Source organism: Crocodylus porosus, unplaced genomic scaffold, assembly GCF_001723895.1.
Source record: "Crocodylus porosus isolate Cpor-Errol unplaced genomic scaffold, CroPor_comp1, whole genome shotgun sequence".
NCBI classification, from domain to species: Eukaryota; Metazoa; Chordata; order Crocodylia; family Crocodylidae; genus Crocodylus; species Crocodylus porosus.
In genome coordinates, this window is record NW_017728931.1 from 21,657,142 (window position 1) to 21,673,291 (window position 16,150).

General features: G+C 43.1%; 1 protein-coding gene across 8 annotated transcripts in view; it reads left to right on the plus strand.

The window, feature by feature from the left end:
* Window positions 1-16,150, plus strand: part of SCUBE1 (signal peptide, CUB domain and EGF like domain containing 1) — a 340,412-nt gene that overhangs the window by 83,843 nt on the left and 240,419 nt on the right. For 7 of the 8 annotated variants that reach the window (XM_019544341.1, XM_019544347.1, XM_019544342.1 and 4 more), the window contains exon 4: window positions 1,657-1,791. The exons of the other annotated variant lie outside the window; for it this stretch is intronic. In XM_019544341.1, coding sequence (XP_019399886.1) covers window positions 1,657-1,791 — 135 coding nt within the window. The remainder of the gene's footprint in view (window positions 1-1,656; window positions 1,792-16,150) is intronic. 8 annotated transcript variants of the gene reach the window in all.

The window sequence follows — 16,150 nt, forward strand, 5'->3', positions numbered from 1 at the left end:
CAAATCTGAATTGAATCAGGGGACCAATAAAAAGGTCTGAATTGATTCGAAGCTCTCCGAATCAATCTGGAAAAAATTCATAGAGCTTTGATGATCTGGGCAGTCCCCGCCTGCTGCTGCAGGGAGCTGAACCCAGACTTGGAGCTGGTAAGTAGGGGGCGGGAGAGGGGAGGTTGGAGAAGCGGGGAGGGGACCATGGGGGGACCCCCACCAGGCCCCATCCCCAGCCTGCTTCCTCAGCCCATTCCGAACACCACGTGAGCCTCGCCTACTCCCCCAGCCCCCCATGGCTTCCCTGCCTGCCCCAGCTCCCAGCCCTTTAAAAAAGAAGCCCCCACTCACCAGGTGCTGCCAGGTGGCGGGGGGTGATCACTGCTGCCCCCCACAACCCCATGCTGCATGGGGGGCTCTACCACAAGCCTCCCTCCATACAGCTGCCCAGCCCTTTAAGAAAAAAATAACCAAAAAAACCCACAAATTCACCAGCTCCTACAGTGGCCTCAGGACTTTGGGGGCTCATGGAAGAGCCCCCCATGTGGTGAAAGGTAGTGGGGGGTAGTGGGGATCATCCCCCACCCGGCAGCACCCAGTGAGTCAGGGCTTTTCTTTTCAAAGCACCCGGAGCTGTGGTGGGTGGGGCAGCCATTTCCAGGGCTGGGAGAGTGGGTGGGGGATGGGCCTGTGTGATTCAGAGATTCAGCAGCAGCTGCATCTCCAAATCAGATTTGTCTGAATCAATTCAGGACAATGATTCAAATCACCAAATTGAATCACTTTCCCCCAAATCAGCTGAATCCAAATCTGAAGCTAATACTAGCTGCTTTGCACAGGCCTACTGTTTGAGTGTCTTGTATACGCAACAAGTAGTGGGTTACCTGGATAGCAGAGATGCTATTGTCCAACAAGTTAACTTGAATCAGGGTACCTTGCTGCCTATTATGAACAAATTAGGAGAGTGCATGCATGGTTGAGTACAGGTCACATACACTGAACATATCTCTAATGCCCATGACCTCTCTGTGTGAAAACATGTCTCTGTTATCCCAGAATGGTATAAACATTTTAATGTCAAAAGGAAGCGATGGGGGTGGGGAGGGACCCTCAAAATGGCCAGTAGCTAATGCTGCCTTTGCGGTTTTATATATTTGCCTATTAAAATGACAATACAGACATGGAACATTTAGATTTAAGAAGCCTTCCTTTCATTAAACAACATTAAACAAACTGACAAAGTAGGGGGTTATGACTTCAGTAATTGAAACATGCTGTTCTGTTCAAGACCAGAACTCTATAAAAACTATTTTCACCCAGTAATGCCCTTTGTGTTTGCCTTCTACCCTTGCTGGAAATTCCTGTAGCCCTGAAGTATCTCTCTCCAAGCAGAGTGGGAATGACAGGGCGCAACACAGCACTTGGCAGACAGGGTCACAGCCCTTTTACAACTGTTAACATTCATTGTACTCTGGAAATCAGTTAATAGCTCAGAAAGTATGACAATGTGTGAGAGAAAGTTAAATGGACTAATCTGGATTAACTCTAACAGCATCCATGTAGTTTTCCTTAGCTTAATTTACAGAGTGCTTTTTAGTGGATGCTTCACTATTTTAAATATATGGCTTATGTGTGTATATATTATATTATCTTTATTTTTCCTAGATGTTGATGAATGTCTCGATAACAATGGAGGGTGCCAACAGATTTGTGTGAATACAATGGGCAGCTATGAATGTCAATGCAAAGAGGGGTTTTTCCTGAGTGATAATCAACACACCTGCATCCACCGCTCCATTGGTAAGTGATCAGTTGGCAATACACTCACAGGAATAACTGTGTTGATCAGAAATTGTTCTTTAAATTTCTTTCCTCAGAGCACTGAAAATCATGGCTTGGTTTTGGAAGAGGTAATTAAATTTAATGCACAGGCAGGTACACTAATACAAGAGCTGTGCAGGGGAAAAAAGATATTGATACATAGAGAAATATACCTAGTTTGAAGCATTGTCTAATAGAACATACAGAGATGTCGTCTTATATGACTGAAGAAACCTCTGGAACTGCACAAAAGCAATTCTCCCTGTCTCCTACCTGCACCCTAGACAGCATGGTTCCAAAATTTAAATTAAAATCAACAGCTGGTTTCTTTTGGAAATTATAAACATTTTCATATTTTGCCCAGAGTACAGTGAATTTCCTCTAATAGTTGGTTGCTGCTTGCCAATATTGTATCAACAAACCATTAATTTTTTATTTAATGCACTGTTTGGGATGGACTAGCAGACAGCTCTCTCTCTTGTTCATGCAACAACTGTAAAATCAAGGATTTCCTGGGTGGTTGTGAACCCAGTGCTGATTTTGGTTGGAGCAAGTGACTCGTCTTGGTAAGGGTATCGGGGTGAAAGAGAAGTTTGCATATAACTAGGAAAAAGAGAACAACACAGTTATAAATCTTAGCAAGTGGATTCTCTATGATCATTCAAGCAGGTGATGACCCTGCCAGTAGTGGGAATATATTCTAGCAAACTTATCAATGACAAAGTAGCAAGACACTCTGATGATCAAATATGCACACACTGTATATTTCCACTAGCCATTCAAACAGAGTTTGAATTAAGTCACTGGTATTAACCAGCAGATACTACTAATAAAGGATATGAATTTAGTCACTATATTGACAGAAAAACAAAACCTTGTGGTCTATCTGGTAGAGCCTTCTGAAAGCCAAATATATTTCAGGCATGGTGTGTTTGTTTACTCAGAATCATAGAGACAAATAATAATTTTGATTGCAAAAACATGGAGGTTCCAGAATCTATTCACAGCTTTTCTGCATTTTACAATGATTGCCTTGTTAAAACTGCTTAGGCACTCTGGTTTTGATCAGAACATGAAATTGAGCTCCATCAGCTAATGTATTTTAAAGGTCTTTATCTAATAGGTTTTTAGTTATTCTTTTCAATGTAAATGGTCAGATTTCTGTCCAGCATAAAGTAACCCTGACCCACAGATATCCAACAGGGCAAGGAATAGTAGCTGGAGCCTTAATGAAAACCACTTGCAAAGCACTGTGATACAGTCATTATTTCAATTTGTACATTATAAAAATTCCCAGCTATAATAAAAGAGAATTTAGATATCTAAGATGGAAACTAATGAAATAAATAGAAAATGAGACTCATAAAAATCTTTTGCCTTTTAATGGAGGAGATTTATTGAGGGAAATTGTGAGTTTTTATGGTGAGGAAGGTTCCCAGCTGGCAGGGAGGACAGGAGGTGTGGATTTAAAAACTGACTAATGTATGTGCTTAATTAGAAATCTGTGGGGTGAGTGTGTTTGTGTTAACTTGTTTATAAGAAAATATGAAGTAAGAGTCATTTATTTTAAGCAACAGAGTCACATTGTTCAGGGACTGAAAAAACCCCGCAGTGGCAGTTCCAAAATGTACGATGAACACAACTGCTGTGGCTTTTTCAAATACAAGGTCCATTTGGAAAAAGTAAATACTGCCCTGTAGTGTTAAAAACCCACACAAACATATTGAGCTAATGTATTGGAACCAGGAAATAAAATAGAGGGATCTATTTTTGTTGTCCAAGTTGACGAGAGTGCAAAAGAGCAAGCATGCTCGGTGCAAAAGTAAATTATGGTTAAAAACGTGCCCTCTCTTAATTTCAATCTGCATCACTGGAGGGTCTCTACAAAAAACATTTGAAGAAAACATATAATTTTTTTTCATCAAAGTAATTAACTGGAGGCCTTGTTAGTGTCAGATTGTGTCAGCACCTGCCTGGGTCCCCCAGAGTGTGTGGGAGTGGGCACAAGGAGCCTTCAAACCCTCCCTGCCCCACGTATCCACTCACAAGGCACCCATTGCAGTCCAAAAAACAGTGGATCTAGTTCACCAAGCTCTTAGCGTGCATATTAACTTTAACTGAAAATAAACCCAACAGACTTGTTTGTTTGTTCAAATACAGGACACACTCATTATAATAAACCTTGTTTTTTAACAATCCCGCCAGCAGGAACTGATGCAGCAAATTTATTAGCCCTATTATAGCGAGCACCGTCTTTTATGAACTATTCTCCTAGTCCTGGGTGGGTTTATTACAATGAGGTTTTACTATACTTAATATGTGGTAAAATGGCTGTTACTCTATGCACTTTTAAAAATACATGCTCAGTGGAACAATTTGAGGTAATTTGCTAGAAATTTTCTCATATAATTCCCAGCTCAGAGATTGTAGTTAAAAGCCACAACAGAGCTCTTAGCATGGCATTTTAATAACCTTTTCACTGTGTCCCAGATGACACGTCCTTTGTGCTGTCCAGAAGTGTTCTTATTATTTCCCATGGGTGGATGGGATCAACTTAATTATCCAAAGAGAAGTTCAAACTTTGTACTAAATGGGTTAGGCTGACACAGTCAGGACTAACCATCCTTTCTCAATGTTTACTTCATTTTCTTTCTTTATTACTGACCAACTGATTCTCTTCTTGTGTTAAGTCTCAGCATCTTTCAGGCAAAAATTATACCTAGTAAAATGTGATTAATTTATTTATGCCTAAAATTTAACTTCCCATTTTCCAAGTTAAGTTTGAACACTTCATTACAGAAAATGAAAAGAGAAGAAGTGTCAGGGACAAAACAGAACAGAAGAGAAGTGTTCAGTTGTTTATATTAGTTTGTTTTAGCTTCAACAAAGGTTGTGATAAGTATTAATAATAAAAGAGAAATCTTTGTTTTCTGGTGGCTTGAATAGAAACCAGAATCAGAGATTTCCTGGCCTAATGCTGGAGAATAATGTTGAGATATCCTACGTGTTAGACCCCAACTCCATGCCCAACGACTAGGGAGACAACGATCCAGTTGCTCATGGATCCTGTTATTCATTAGCCAGAGCAAGCAGGGAGCAAACACCAGCACACATTGCTGGCAACAGCTTTATTCAAAATGGAACCAGCTTTGGACTAGCTCCCTCACAGACACACAGGCTGTGAAACCAGGGAGCAGCCTTGAACAATAGTTCTTTCCACATTTATACACTTTGGTTCATGCTCATTACCATTTAACCCACATTTGCCTCTCCTTTGTTCCATCTATATCTCCTCCTATCTCAGGCTGTGCCTCAGTTTACTGTTTACTTCATTAGCATGGAATTACCTATGCATTTCACTTATTTACATGTCTTTTTGCTATGACCACATGTCTAAGACCTTGACTCCTGCTTCTCTCAGTCACTTGGACTTCAACCAAAGCCCGGAAGCTTCTGGAGACTTCTTCACTAATCACCATTCACCTTTTTGCATATGTTTATTTTGGATTCTGTTACCAATTACGTGTTGTTTTCTTCATTCAGTCCCATATTGTACCATCTTCCACATTCCTAAGACTTCACCTCATTCACAGCATGCAGACTTATACAGACTCACTTGAAAATGGTTGACACAGGATGGTTACTTAGCATAAGCAAATGGCTGGCTTAGCATAAGCACTCATAAGCAAAATTTGCTTTACCTTCTAACAATACATATTTTACAACACTACTATACTGTTAAGAAAATGCTTGCCTAAGCATTTTGCAATGTTACTTTTAATGTATTGTTCTGCCTTGTGGTCAGCAGCTTGCTAAATCACAGGTCATGCTTTTATTCAGCTGCAAATCCAATGCTCCCCAAGATCCAAATACAGTCACCCTAACACTGTGGCTCTAGAAGGTAGAAGTTCAAAGCCTTGCTCTGGGCTTGTGCCCACCACTCAGGGAGGCTGCAAATGGATAACTCAGGCTGCGTAGTCAAACATGGCCAGATATGATGCTACCCACATTGTGTGATGTTGGCTACAGAAACTGGTATCCTTATGGACTGTTCAGCTCTGGCCCCACTGAACCCTAACATCCCCACTCACCTTGAGTCCGAATGGGAGACTACATTCTAGGATACTGAAGGACTTCAACTTGGGCAGAATAGCTGTGGGAAGTGGCCACATGGCAATAGAACAAGAACAAAATTAGGCAGATTGGAGATAGTCCTGCCCTGGAGTGGTGTAACTTTAAAACTAATAACAAGTGTGCTTTAAGTCACTTAAAAGGTGTTAACGTGCAGCCAGTCCAGGGGTTAAAAGCTCCAGAAGCCAACTAAATTTACCATGTAACAAGGTTCTTAGTGTAATGTGAGATGGGTAACACAGATTAGAGATACTCCTGCCCTGAAGTGGAGTAATTTTGAGCCAACTAATGAGTGCTTAAAACTAGTTTCAGGTGTTAATGTAGAGAGAGTCTAGGTGTTAAGAGCTGCAGGAGCTGCCAAAATTACCCTGTAACAAAGCACTCATGCTGTTTAATGAGGAATTGCCTGTCCATTTTCCTTTATCCCATTAGACTTATAATTTCCAGGAAAGCCTTATTAATTTTCCATCGCTAGGCAAGGAACGATTGACAGCAAGTGATGGATCAATATCTAATTGATTGATTCTGGTGTAGCAAAAGAGTAGACAGCCAGGGGCCCTTAATCAGAAATGTGTTCCAATGTTTCAGAGCAGGTAGGGCTTGCAAATGAGGTGCCTGGATTCAGTTCCAGGTTCTGTTACCCATACAGCCTGACTCTGAGCAAGTCACCTGATCTCTCTTTAGCACAGTTTAACCATAAATAAACCAATATTTGAAAAAATCATAAGACAATTAGTTCTTGCAAAGCATTTTGAGTCACAGGAAAAGCAAAAAATAGTATTTAGCACAAGGTTTCAGAAAGTAGGGCGAAGAGACATTCTAACATCAGTTTTCAAAGGGTTTTAGAAATATGCAGCCAGTTAAATTACTCAGTTGTTTTAATATACCTAAGAATGGATACCTTGTACAACAAAACAGTTATGTAACAATAGACTTTCTCTTTGCCATTCTTACACCAAAATTCTGGAACATGATTATGCTAAGGGAGAAGTATAGATGAGGTAAATATTAAGGAAATTAATACCTGTACACTAAAATTTCCAGATCCTAGTTATTCAGTCCTGCCAAACATAACATTATTTTGAAAACCAATTCCTAAATTGTTACCTAGTGTTACATAAGCATGATAATAACAATAATAACCCAGCTGTTTCTCTATTCACATTTCAAGTTAGAGTCTTAAAAATTTAAAACCATTAAAATGGCTGCTTACCCATACCTATACCTCCAGTTGAGAGGGCACAGGGACAAAGACTAAATTTAATAACACTCTGATTAAATCTCATTGGGCATTTATACATTTAATTGAGTCTGCTTCGCACATGAGCTGTACACTGCACTGTGTCTCGTGCAGTTGTGTAAGTGGTGAAATGCACATCAACATGCAGAAAATGGTGCTGTCTTTAGCTGCTCTTTTGAGCTAAAGCATATTCTATATGTTTTAGTTCAAAAGCACACTGCCGCCATTTTCTCAGCTCTGACGTGGATTTCGTTACTTATACAACTGCAAGCGTTGCAGTACCAGGAGCTTTTCAAAGCACCTGGCACTACTGCACTTCCATGCGTAAAAATATCTATTGTGCGTTGTTAGAAATGTGTGTACCCTGCCAAACTCACAAGTCTTTGGAATTCTGTATCTTATCTGCTGTAAGGTGTTGTGGTTGATAGTTTCCACACTTGATTTCTCTATGCTTTGCTCTCATCCAACAAATACATTACATATTGAAAAGAGCTGCCTATAGATATATTTTTGATCTTTGCTAATTCTGTCAATTACAGGAAGATAGAACACTCAGCAGTCTGTGAACATTCATAGGCATAATTAAATGGTCAGCCGTGATTACTTGCATGGTTAGGGTTGTTTTTTACATGTTGATTTAGGGCCTTCACAAAGTAGAAGGGAAAGCCAAATAGAAAACAATGTTGCTCATATATGTGATTCTTAAAGTCGAACCTTTGTATTAAAATTACACATTTTCTTTCTCAAAATTCTGTTTGGAGGCTTGTTTTGGGGGACATTGCAAATCTATATTGTGATCTCTGAGGCGAGGAGCATGTAAATTAAGGGACCAAAATAAGAAGTTGTTAAATTCATATAATGCTTTTCACCATATGGTCAATCTCACATTTTCCAAAATCATGAATTAGGACCCAAAAAATAAGGATACTCTCTTATAATTTATTAGATTGGAAAGGAGAGGGAGGTTCTTTTTATTTGTTTTCTGGTTTCTAAACCATTAAAGTATGCTTGATTTACTGTTTTTTTACAAAGGCATGTGGAAGTAGATACCAAGGGCACCAATACATGTGTGTCAAGGCTGCTCTGCTGCACTGTATTTATAGTGTGGAGTGTGATAATTATTGTGCTGTAGTAGACCCCATCATCACTGTGGCGGAGCACCTATGGGGTGCTCGCCACGTGGCAGGGGCTGCAGCAGGCTGAGACAAAGCCAGCAGGGAAGGCAATCAAGTGAAGCCCCCCTGAATGTCATTCCAAGGGGGGAGGTGTGTGGCAGAGCACCTTTGGGGAGTACTCGCCACTTGAGGGCTCACACAAGCTCTGAGAAGAGCCTGCTTTGGAGGAGCAGCAGGGGAAGCCTCCCCCAGGTACCATTTTTAGGAAGAAGGTATGTGGCAGGGCATTGTTGGTGCTTGTCACTTAAAGACCTACGCCAAGCAGCCAGCCTGTGGCAGCCTGTCGCAGATCACTCGGGTGCCCCGTGCCTAAAAGCAGAAATGGCTCAGGAGAGGCCCCTAGTGATGAGAAGGGAGAGGCTCAACTGCCAGTCACCAGGGCAGCACAAGTGTTGGTTGCTAGGGGAACCAAGGGAATCAGCTGACAGGAAGGGGCAGGGCTTGGCCCCTTCTTAAGTCCAAGCATGAGGCCAGGAGAGCAGTTCCCCTCTGGTGGCCAAGGAGTGGGGAGCTCGGCCAGGGCAGAGAGAAAGGAGAAGATAGACTGCAGGAGCATCCTCTGGTTGCGACTATGAGTTGGAGTATTTTCCCGGTAGGGATAGAACGTGGTTTTGACCAGACGGTTTAGTTTATGTTATAGCCCAGGGGCTTTGTGTTTTGCATTTACTGTTTTACCGGAGAACCGGGTTAGTCTATCAGGGGTTGGAGGAGGCCTCATAGGAGCTCCACGGTAGCGTGGGGGACCCTGGCACCATAGAGGGCACAGCATTTGGGGGTGCATTGACCCCAATCCCAGAGCGAGAGGGGGCAGTGAGGAGCCCTGGAGCAAGAGGGGGCAGTGGGGAGCCCCAGAAGTAAAGGAGAGGGCCAAGGCATAGGGCAAACCATGTCAAGTACCATCTGCGAGGCTTGAGCTGTGATGTAGGGGAGGAAAAGGAGCCGCAGATAGTGCCCCCTGACACCGGGCATATAAAGTGGGCAGCCTCCAGCTAATTACATCACTCAATCAATTAAGATCAAGGCATGGCAGCGAGTAAGCAGGTGGTTAGCCCAAGACGGGAAGGTGGAGCCACCAACAGAAAGGCTCCAGCGAGATACTCCTGTCACACAGCCATTTTAGATCCCTGGCTGCCTATATAAACAGCTCAGTTCCCTGCTGACAGGCTAGGCAGCAACATTGCCTGGCTGGAAGGCTTCATGTGTCATTCTGGAGGTAAGGGCAGGAGCTGTAGGCGATGGTTTGGAGGCTCCTGGTCCTGGGCATGACCTAAAACTGCACCCTGCCAGGAGTGGGTGGCCTGGTGGGGCTCTCAGTGGTGTGGGAGCCCCCAGGAACTGCCAGGCCAGTTATCACCCCAGTGCAACTGGCAGGTAGGGGCGTCTTAATCCTAGCCCTCACCTTTGGGTGGGCCTGGTAACATCGGAGGTAGTGGGGAGGCCAGGCATGGCTGCAGCCACCTAAGCCCTGTGGGGTGCAACACCCCAAGGAGGAAGAGAGGGTGCCAGGCACGGCTGCGGTCACCTGAGCCCTGTGGGATGTAGGACCCTGAGGAAAGGTAGTTGGGACCAGGCATGGCTATGGCCACCTGAGTCCACCAGGGAGGAAAGCCTGTGGCCCCAAGTGAGGGGGGCGGTGTGGTGCCTCAAGTGAGGGGAGTAGGCCAAGGTATGTCTCCAGATGCCTGAGGCTGCAGTGTGGGCCAGAGGCTGAGTAAAAGGGGAATCAGTCTGAAAGCGAGGGGCGAGTCCTGACCCCAGTAAGTCCTCCACCGCTGGGAGGCTGAGGGCGGGTTGAAAGCAAGACCTATAGAGCACAATGACCTGCTGCTCCAGGAGGGAGTGACAGTCCCCATGAGACCCTGGAACACCAGTCGTAGTGTGAGTTACCCCAGCTCCCACACCTGGGTGGGTTAACCACTAGTAGGGCCAGAAGGCAGACCCCAGAGAGAGAGTAGGGCTAGAGACTCAGAGGTGTGATGTAGAGTACCCTCAACTGGTCAGTGCTGGGGCCAGAATGGTCAAAAGGGCCAGGGACCCACTGCAAGGGACGCCCAGAGCTGAAGGCCCTAGGTTCTGACTGGCCTTGGAGCCAAGGCCAGGGCCTGTGTGGCCAAAGGTCCTGGGGGGACCACGCCCAAGAGGGGAAATAGTTTCAGGGAGCAAGGCAGCCCTGAATGAGGGCAGGGTAGGCCGCCTGATTGCAGGGATCGTGGAAGGGTCCTGATAGGAGGATTCTGGGCCCAGTGTGGGGCTGGTGAGAGTAACAGCTGGATGCCATCTGCAAGGCTTGGGCTGCAATGTAAGGGAGGATCAGAGCTGCAGATAGCATCCCATGGCATTGGGGCAAAAATGGGCAGCCTCCCGCCTTAATTAACATCGTAATTAATTAAGAACAAGGTATGGCAGGCGAGTCAGGTGTGTGGTATGCCCAAAGGCAAGTGGGGAAACTAGCACTGTGGCTAGTCGGGGAGCCCCACTTCTCTGCAATCACATGCATCAGTGTCCCTGCCCTGAAAAATGGTGGCAAGGGCACTTTAACTAAAGCTCATCGAATGAGCTTTAGTTAAAGCACCCCCACCACCATTTTTCAGCTCAGGAACACTGATACACATGACACTCTGGGCACTTTAGTTAGAGCATCTCTCAGAACTGTTCTAATTAAAGTGCTCCTCCCCTCACACCTCCCAAAACGTGTGTATAAATGTCCCTACATTTTTTTAAATGAAAGCTCTCTCATTTAATTCTAGGAGCTTTAAGGAGAACACCAAATATGGTGAAATTAACAGTACAGTCCCATGATAGGTGACACTACCGTTATTACAAAGGAATCTCCCTAGGTGTTTTTTGGTTTGGTTGCAGGGAGGCTTGGGTTTTTGTGGGTTGTTTTGCTTTGTTTTGTGTTACAGACAGTTGTATTATTTCAGAGGGGAAGCCAGATCTTTTAGAAACATTCATGTGTCTTCTATATTGGGGCGGGCAATTATTTCGGGCGGAGGGCCACCTACTGAGTTTTGGCAAGCCATTGAGGGTTACATGACAGGCAGCCAGGGGCAGATAAATATTAATTTTTCTAAATTTTTTAGGGGTTCCACAGGCCGAACAGAATGGCCTGGCAGGCCACATCCAGCCCACAGGCTGCATTTTGCCCACCCCTGTTCTATATCCTGGTCGTAGAGTCTTCTTAAGGGACTGCTGGAGTCGTAAGCCTGAGAGCAACATATGATCAGAAAAGAAGCAATATGAAGGCAAGCCATTTTTTCAGTATTGTGGTTAGAATAAAAAGAGCAGCTGCAGGTTCTGTTTCAACAAATTAATTTCACCACCCAGTGCTGGCTTATTGTTTCATCATTATTGTCTAGGTCTTCAAGAAAAGAATCCAAAGTACAAAAAATTGTTCCTGGTTCTCTGACAACAAGAGGGGTGAAATTTTAAAACACGGGAAGAAGGAAAAGAATCATAGTGATTCTAGAGAAAGGCTAGTAGCCCACAGGGAAAGGATCTTGAGGACCTCCCCTGTCCTCCATCCTGAACAATGAAGGTTTGGGCTTTTCACAGTTTCATAGTTGTTAGGGGCTGGAAGGGACCTTACAGATCATCAGGTTCAGCCCTCCTGCACTTGGTCAGCAAAGACTGCTGGGGTTTTGTTGTTTTCCTTTGGACTTCTGGTTCCCAAAAAGGGGAGAACTCTTTAAATTTTGGTTGCTGGAAAACTGCGGTAGTGACAGCACGTGATCTCAGAGGTGGATAACCTACTTTTAGCCTGATGTTTGATCTTGCATACATCAGTGGTTTATAAAAATTAAATCACTGAAATCAATACAGTTACAGATCAGTGTAAAACCACTGATATGAAATCAGAATAAGGTTGGTATAGGTAGGAGCCAGGTGTTGAATAGTATAAAACAATATTATAACAGTTGAGCACCAGAGATGAGAGAGAGGGCTGTATCCAGTTAAAATTGCCAGGAAATTTTAAGGTAATAGAACATTTATCCAAACTCTAATTTTATTATGACACTAGTGTTAACAATAGTCCTTGACATTGGCACAGAGCTCTTTAAATTCAAAGTCCTTTATAAACATTCAGGTAATTAATTAATCCTTGCATCATGTGTGTTAAATACATATCATATTTGCTTGCAGACTTTTTTTGTTCTACAAATCAAAGCACACAACTCATTTTTTAATATCAGTAGCCTTACCTTACAAGTACAGATACTTTCAATTGTTCCACAACCTTTCTGCAGACCACCTGAATGGAGCGCGCAGACCAGTGGTGGTCCACAGAACACAGTGTGAAAACTTCTCCCCTAGGCAATTGCAGTGCACAAGACAGCAGTGGCTCCAGGTAGTTGCAGCTGTTATTTTTGTAACCTCCCCCATAACACACATTGTGAAGTCAGCACCCAGGGCTATTGCCCTAGATGCCTCCCACTTAGTTATGCTACTGATCTATAAACACAGATTTTCAGAAAGCTGGTTTCCAGATTGTCTGAGCATTTGGGCTCAGTACACACAGTCAAAAAGCCCAAGGGTGAATCAATTCAGATAACAAAGTTAGGGGTAGGAAATATGAGTGTGTGAAGAAGACCCTATTCAATTCAGATTCAACCCGAATCAGGGACAGTGATTTGATTTGTTTATTTGGATCACTGTCCCTGATTCAATACGGACGACTCCAAATCTGAAGATTTGATGCTGATTCAGAGAATCAGCAATTTGGACATAGACACAGCTTTAAATGTTTTTTCTACATACCTCAAGTATGGCTCCCGTGATGAGCCATGGGAGGATCCTGGATGCCCCCCAGACCCAGGAGGCACTAGTAGCCAAGCTGGGAGGTGTGGAGGGGGCCCCCAGCATGCTCCCTGGCAGACCCAGAACTGGACCAAAAGTGCTTCTGGTCCACTTCTGGGTCTGCTGCCAAGTGCACTGGGGAGCCCCCCATGCTCCTGTGAGACACTCCATGCACCCCAGCATTGCAGCATTCATGAGCCACCTGGTACCTAGATGTGTGTACAAAAAACATTTAAAGCTGTGTCTATGTCTGAATCACCAAATCTCTCTAAATCGATTTGGAGGGTTCCAATTCAATTTTAAGAGATTAAAGGGTCCTCTGATTCGATTTGGATTTGGAGATTCAGCCACCAAATCAGGCTGAATCTCCACCAGATTGAAACAGGGACCGAAGTTTCGCACAGGCCTAGTAGGAAAGTCTCAGAAGAAGTTGGGGGCAAAGTTGGGTCCTATTTTCCAGTTTGGTCCTCCTTCATCCAGAACTTATAAAAACAGTTATGAGTTCTCTAAGTCTGATGCTTTATTTTCGTATTTCACTTGTCTTCTGAAAGACAAAATAGTGCCCCTTAAAATATGCTGAAGCCTTGGGTCAACACCGACTCCAAAAGAAGAACAGTATGTACTGAATGACCAGCATAATCTCCTTGTTCTGTCTCTGTTTATAAATTCTTTCCTGGCATAGTGAATAATTAGTTAAATGCTCCGGTTGTGAGTTCACTGCAACTAAAAAAACAGAGGGAAGATGGCCACATTCGCCAAAATCTTTGGTTGAATTCAGGGTCATTCTTCAGAGTGCCCCAACATTATATTATGAGACTATAAAACTTAAAAAAAAAAAAGTTAAAGGAGTTTTGGAATATAAATATACTATCTGTCTATAACTCTCAAATGGGAAGGAATCAAGATATATGCTAGCTTCTATATATTACTTGATTAACTGCAACAGTAATAAAAGCAGATGCATACTGGAGCAAGACTGAATACAAATAAAAGAAAAAAGTAGGAGATAACTTTTTTCTTTGTCTCAATGAACAAAAAGCTGAATTAGTTTAGCATTGCAGTAGTTATCTCTGCATGGTTGCAACAGCAAGTGTCTTTTGGCAAGGAAAGGGGTATAAGTGAAAGGGGTGAGTGTGTCAGAAATCACAAAGCTGAAGATACCAAGAAGTATGTTGTGGAAAGAGCAGCTGTTTAAAACACCCAGCAGCAGTATGACAGACAGACTGCTTGCCAGGAAGAGAAGGGAATTTGTAAGTCAAATCAAAAATCTTTCCACACCTGTGTGACAAAGTGCAGCAAGCAGTCTGTAGCTCTGCTCTTGACTGACCGGCAACACTGAAGAGATTGGAAAGCTGCACGCATGAATGGTAAAACACAGTGGAAAGCAGTATATTAAAAAAAGAAAGAAAAGAAAATATGCAAAGGGGGCCTTCGCACTCAATTATTCAATAATATTGGAAGAAAACCAATATTCTGTTCATACTGCCTGCTCAGGATTCAGCCAAATTATGCTAAATTAAAGAACCAAAATGTTTTTAAAAGGCCTCTACTATCCAGCAGACAGAGGCCTCAGGTGAGAAAGATCTTGGGACATAACTAAGCCCAAATGTATTGGAAGAATTTCACATTCATACATATAGAATACCAGAATAAAACCCAGAATAAATAGATGGCATAAATTAGACATCGTGGTGTGTCCCTCTAATGTACAGAGGATGCAGTGTCAGATGACAAATCCTGTTTAGGTCCAATCCTTGCACCACCAACAAGACATTAACTTCTCAATGCTTTCTGAAGTCTACTGCAGTCACTGTGAGACTTACCTAAATTTACCTCTGCCATACTAAGTCACCAGCAAATGCACAGGCACCTTTCGTATTTTCCTCTGGCCATGGCACGTATCAGATGGCACATCTGGTTGGGGAATACCGCCTGTTTTTGAGGGTAATGATAGAAGTCTAAATGTTAATTCAGGTGAATTAAAAAAAAATCCTAAATGTTTATTATTTCATACTGTATGTGTGTGTGCATACCTTCTGGATAGTATGCATTAGATTAACTATTACATTATTATTTTTATGTGAAATCATGGATAACCTGGTTTAATTTAGGAGTCTGTGGAACTGAGAGGGATGGTGTAAATATAATACCAGTATCTTTTTTCAAACGGTCATCCATAAAAATTGTTGTGGATGAATGTACAGTCCACTAACTTATTCATCTTAAAGTTACTTTGGACACCAAATTGCTATTGTTCCTAACCACATTTACTATGGTAGTGCTTGAGGACTAGCCAGTTGTCCAGCTGGCCCAATTGTGCTAGCATAGCAGATAGCCTCTCCCTGGTAGAGCTTGAAATCTAGCTGCTCAGTTATACTGCTCTAGGGAATGTCCTACCTGATCGTGCCATGCCTACCTCACATAGATTCCCTCCTGAACCAGAAGTAGTGTTGATGGCTTAGTACTGCACTATATACACACTAGGTAGCTTCCTGAAAGCAGAGTGTATTGGCACAAGCTGAGAGAGAGTTTAGTTAGCTACACTATTTCCATTTTGGGGAGGTAGTGAGCGTGAGGCCAGCTCAGGATCTTGGAATGGTGCTCCCTAGTGGGAGCAGTATAAATATGGCCCCAAAGAACAAAACGTATGTAGCCTGAGAGAAGGGGAATAACATAGAACCAGAGGGACAAATAAAAGAGCAGCAAATATCATGGCACTGCCACAATTTTTTTTATTTTTCAGTAGGTTACAAATAGAAGAGAAAACAGGAGTGTGGAGAACAGGACAGGAGAGAGAGGGGGAAAGAAATTCAGGTGAGCTGCGGTGAATTCAAGTGAAAAGAATGAAAACAAGACAGAAAGATTGGAGTAAACAGCCAGTCAAAAGAGAATATCCTTCTCTCACCTAATCTGTCTCCCTTCCTCCTCCTCCTCCCCCTACCTTTCATTTCTTTCCATTTAGCCCATGCCCTCATAACTAGATTATAACCAGGGA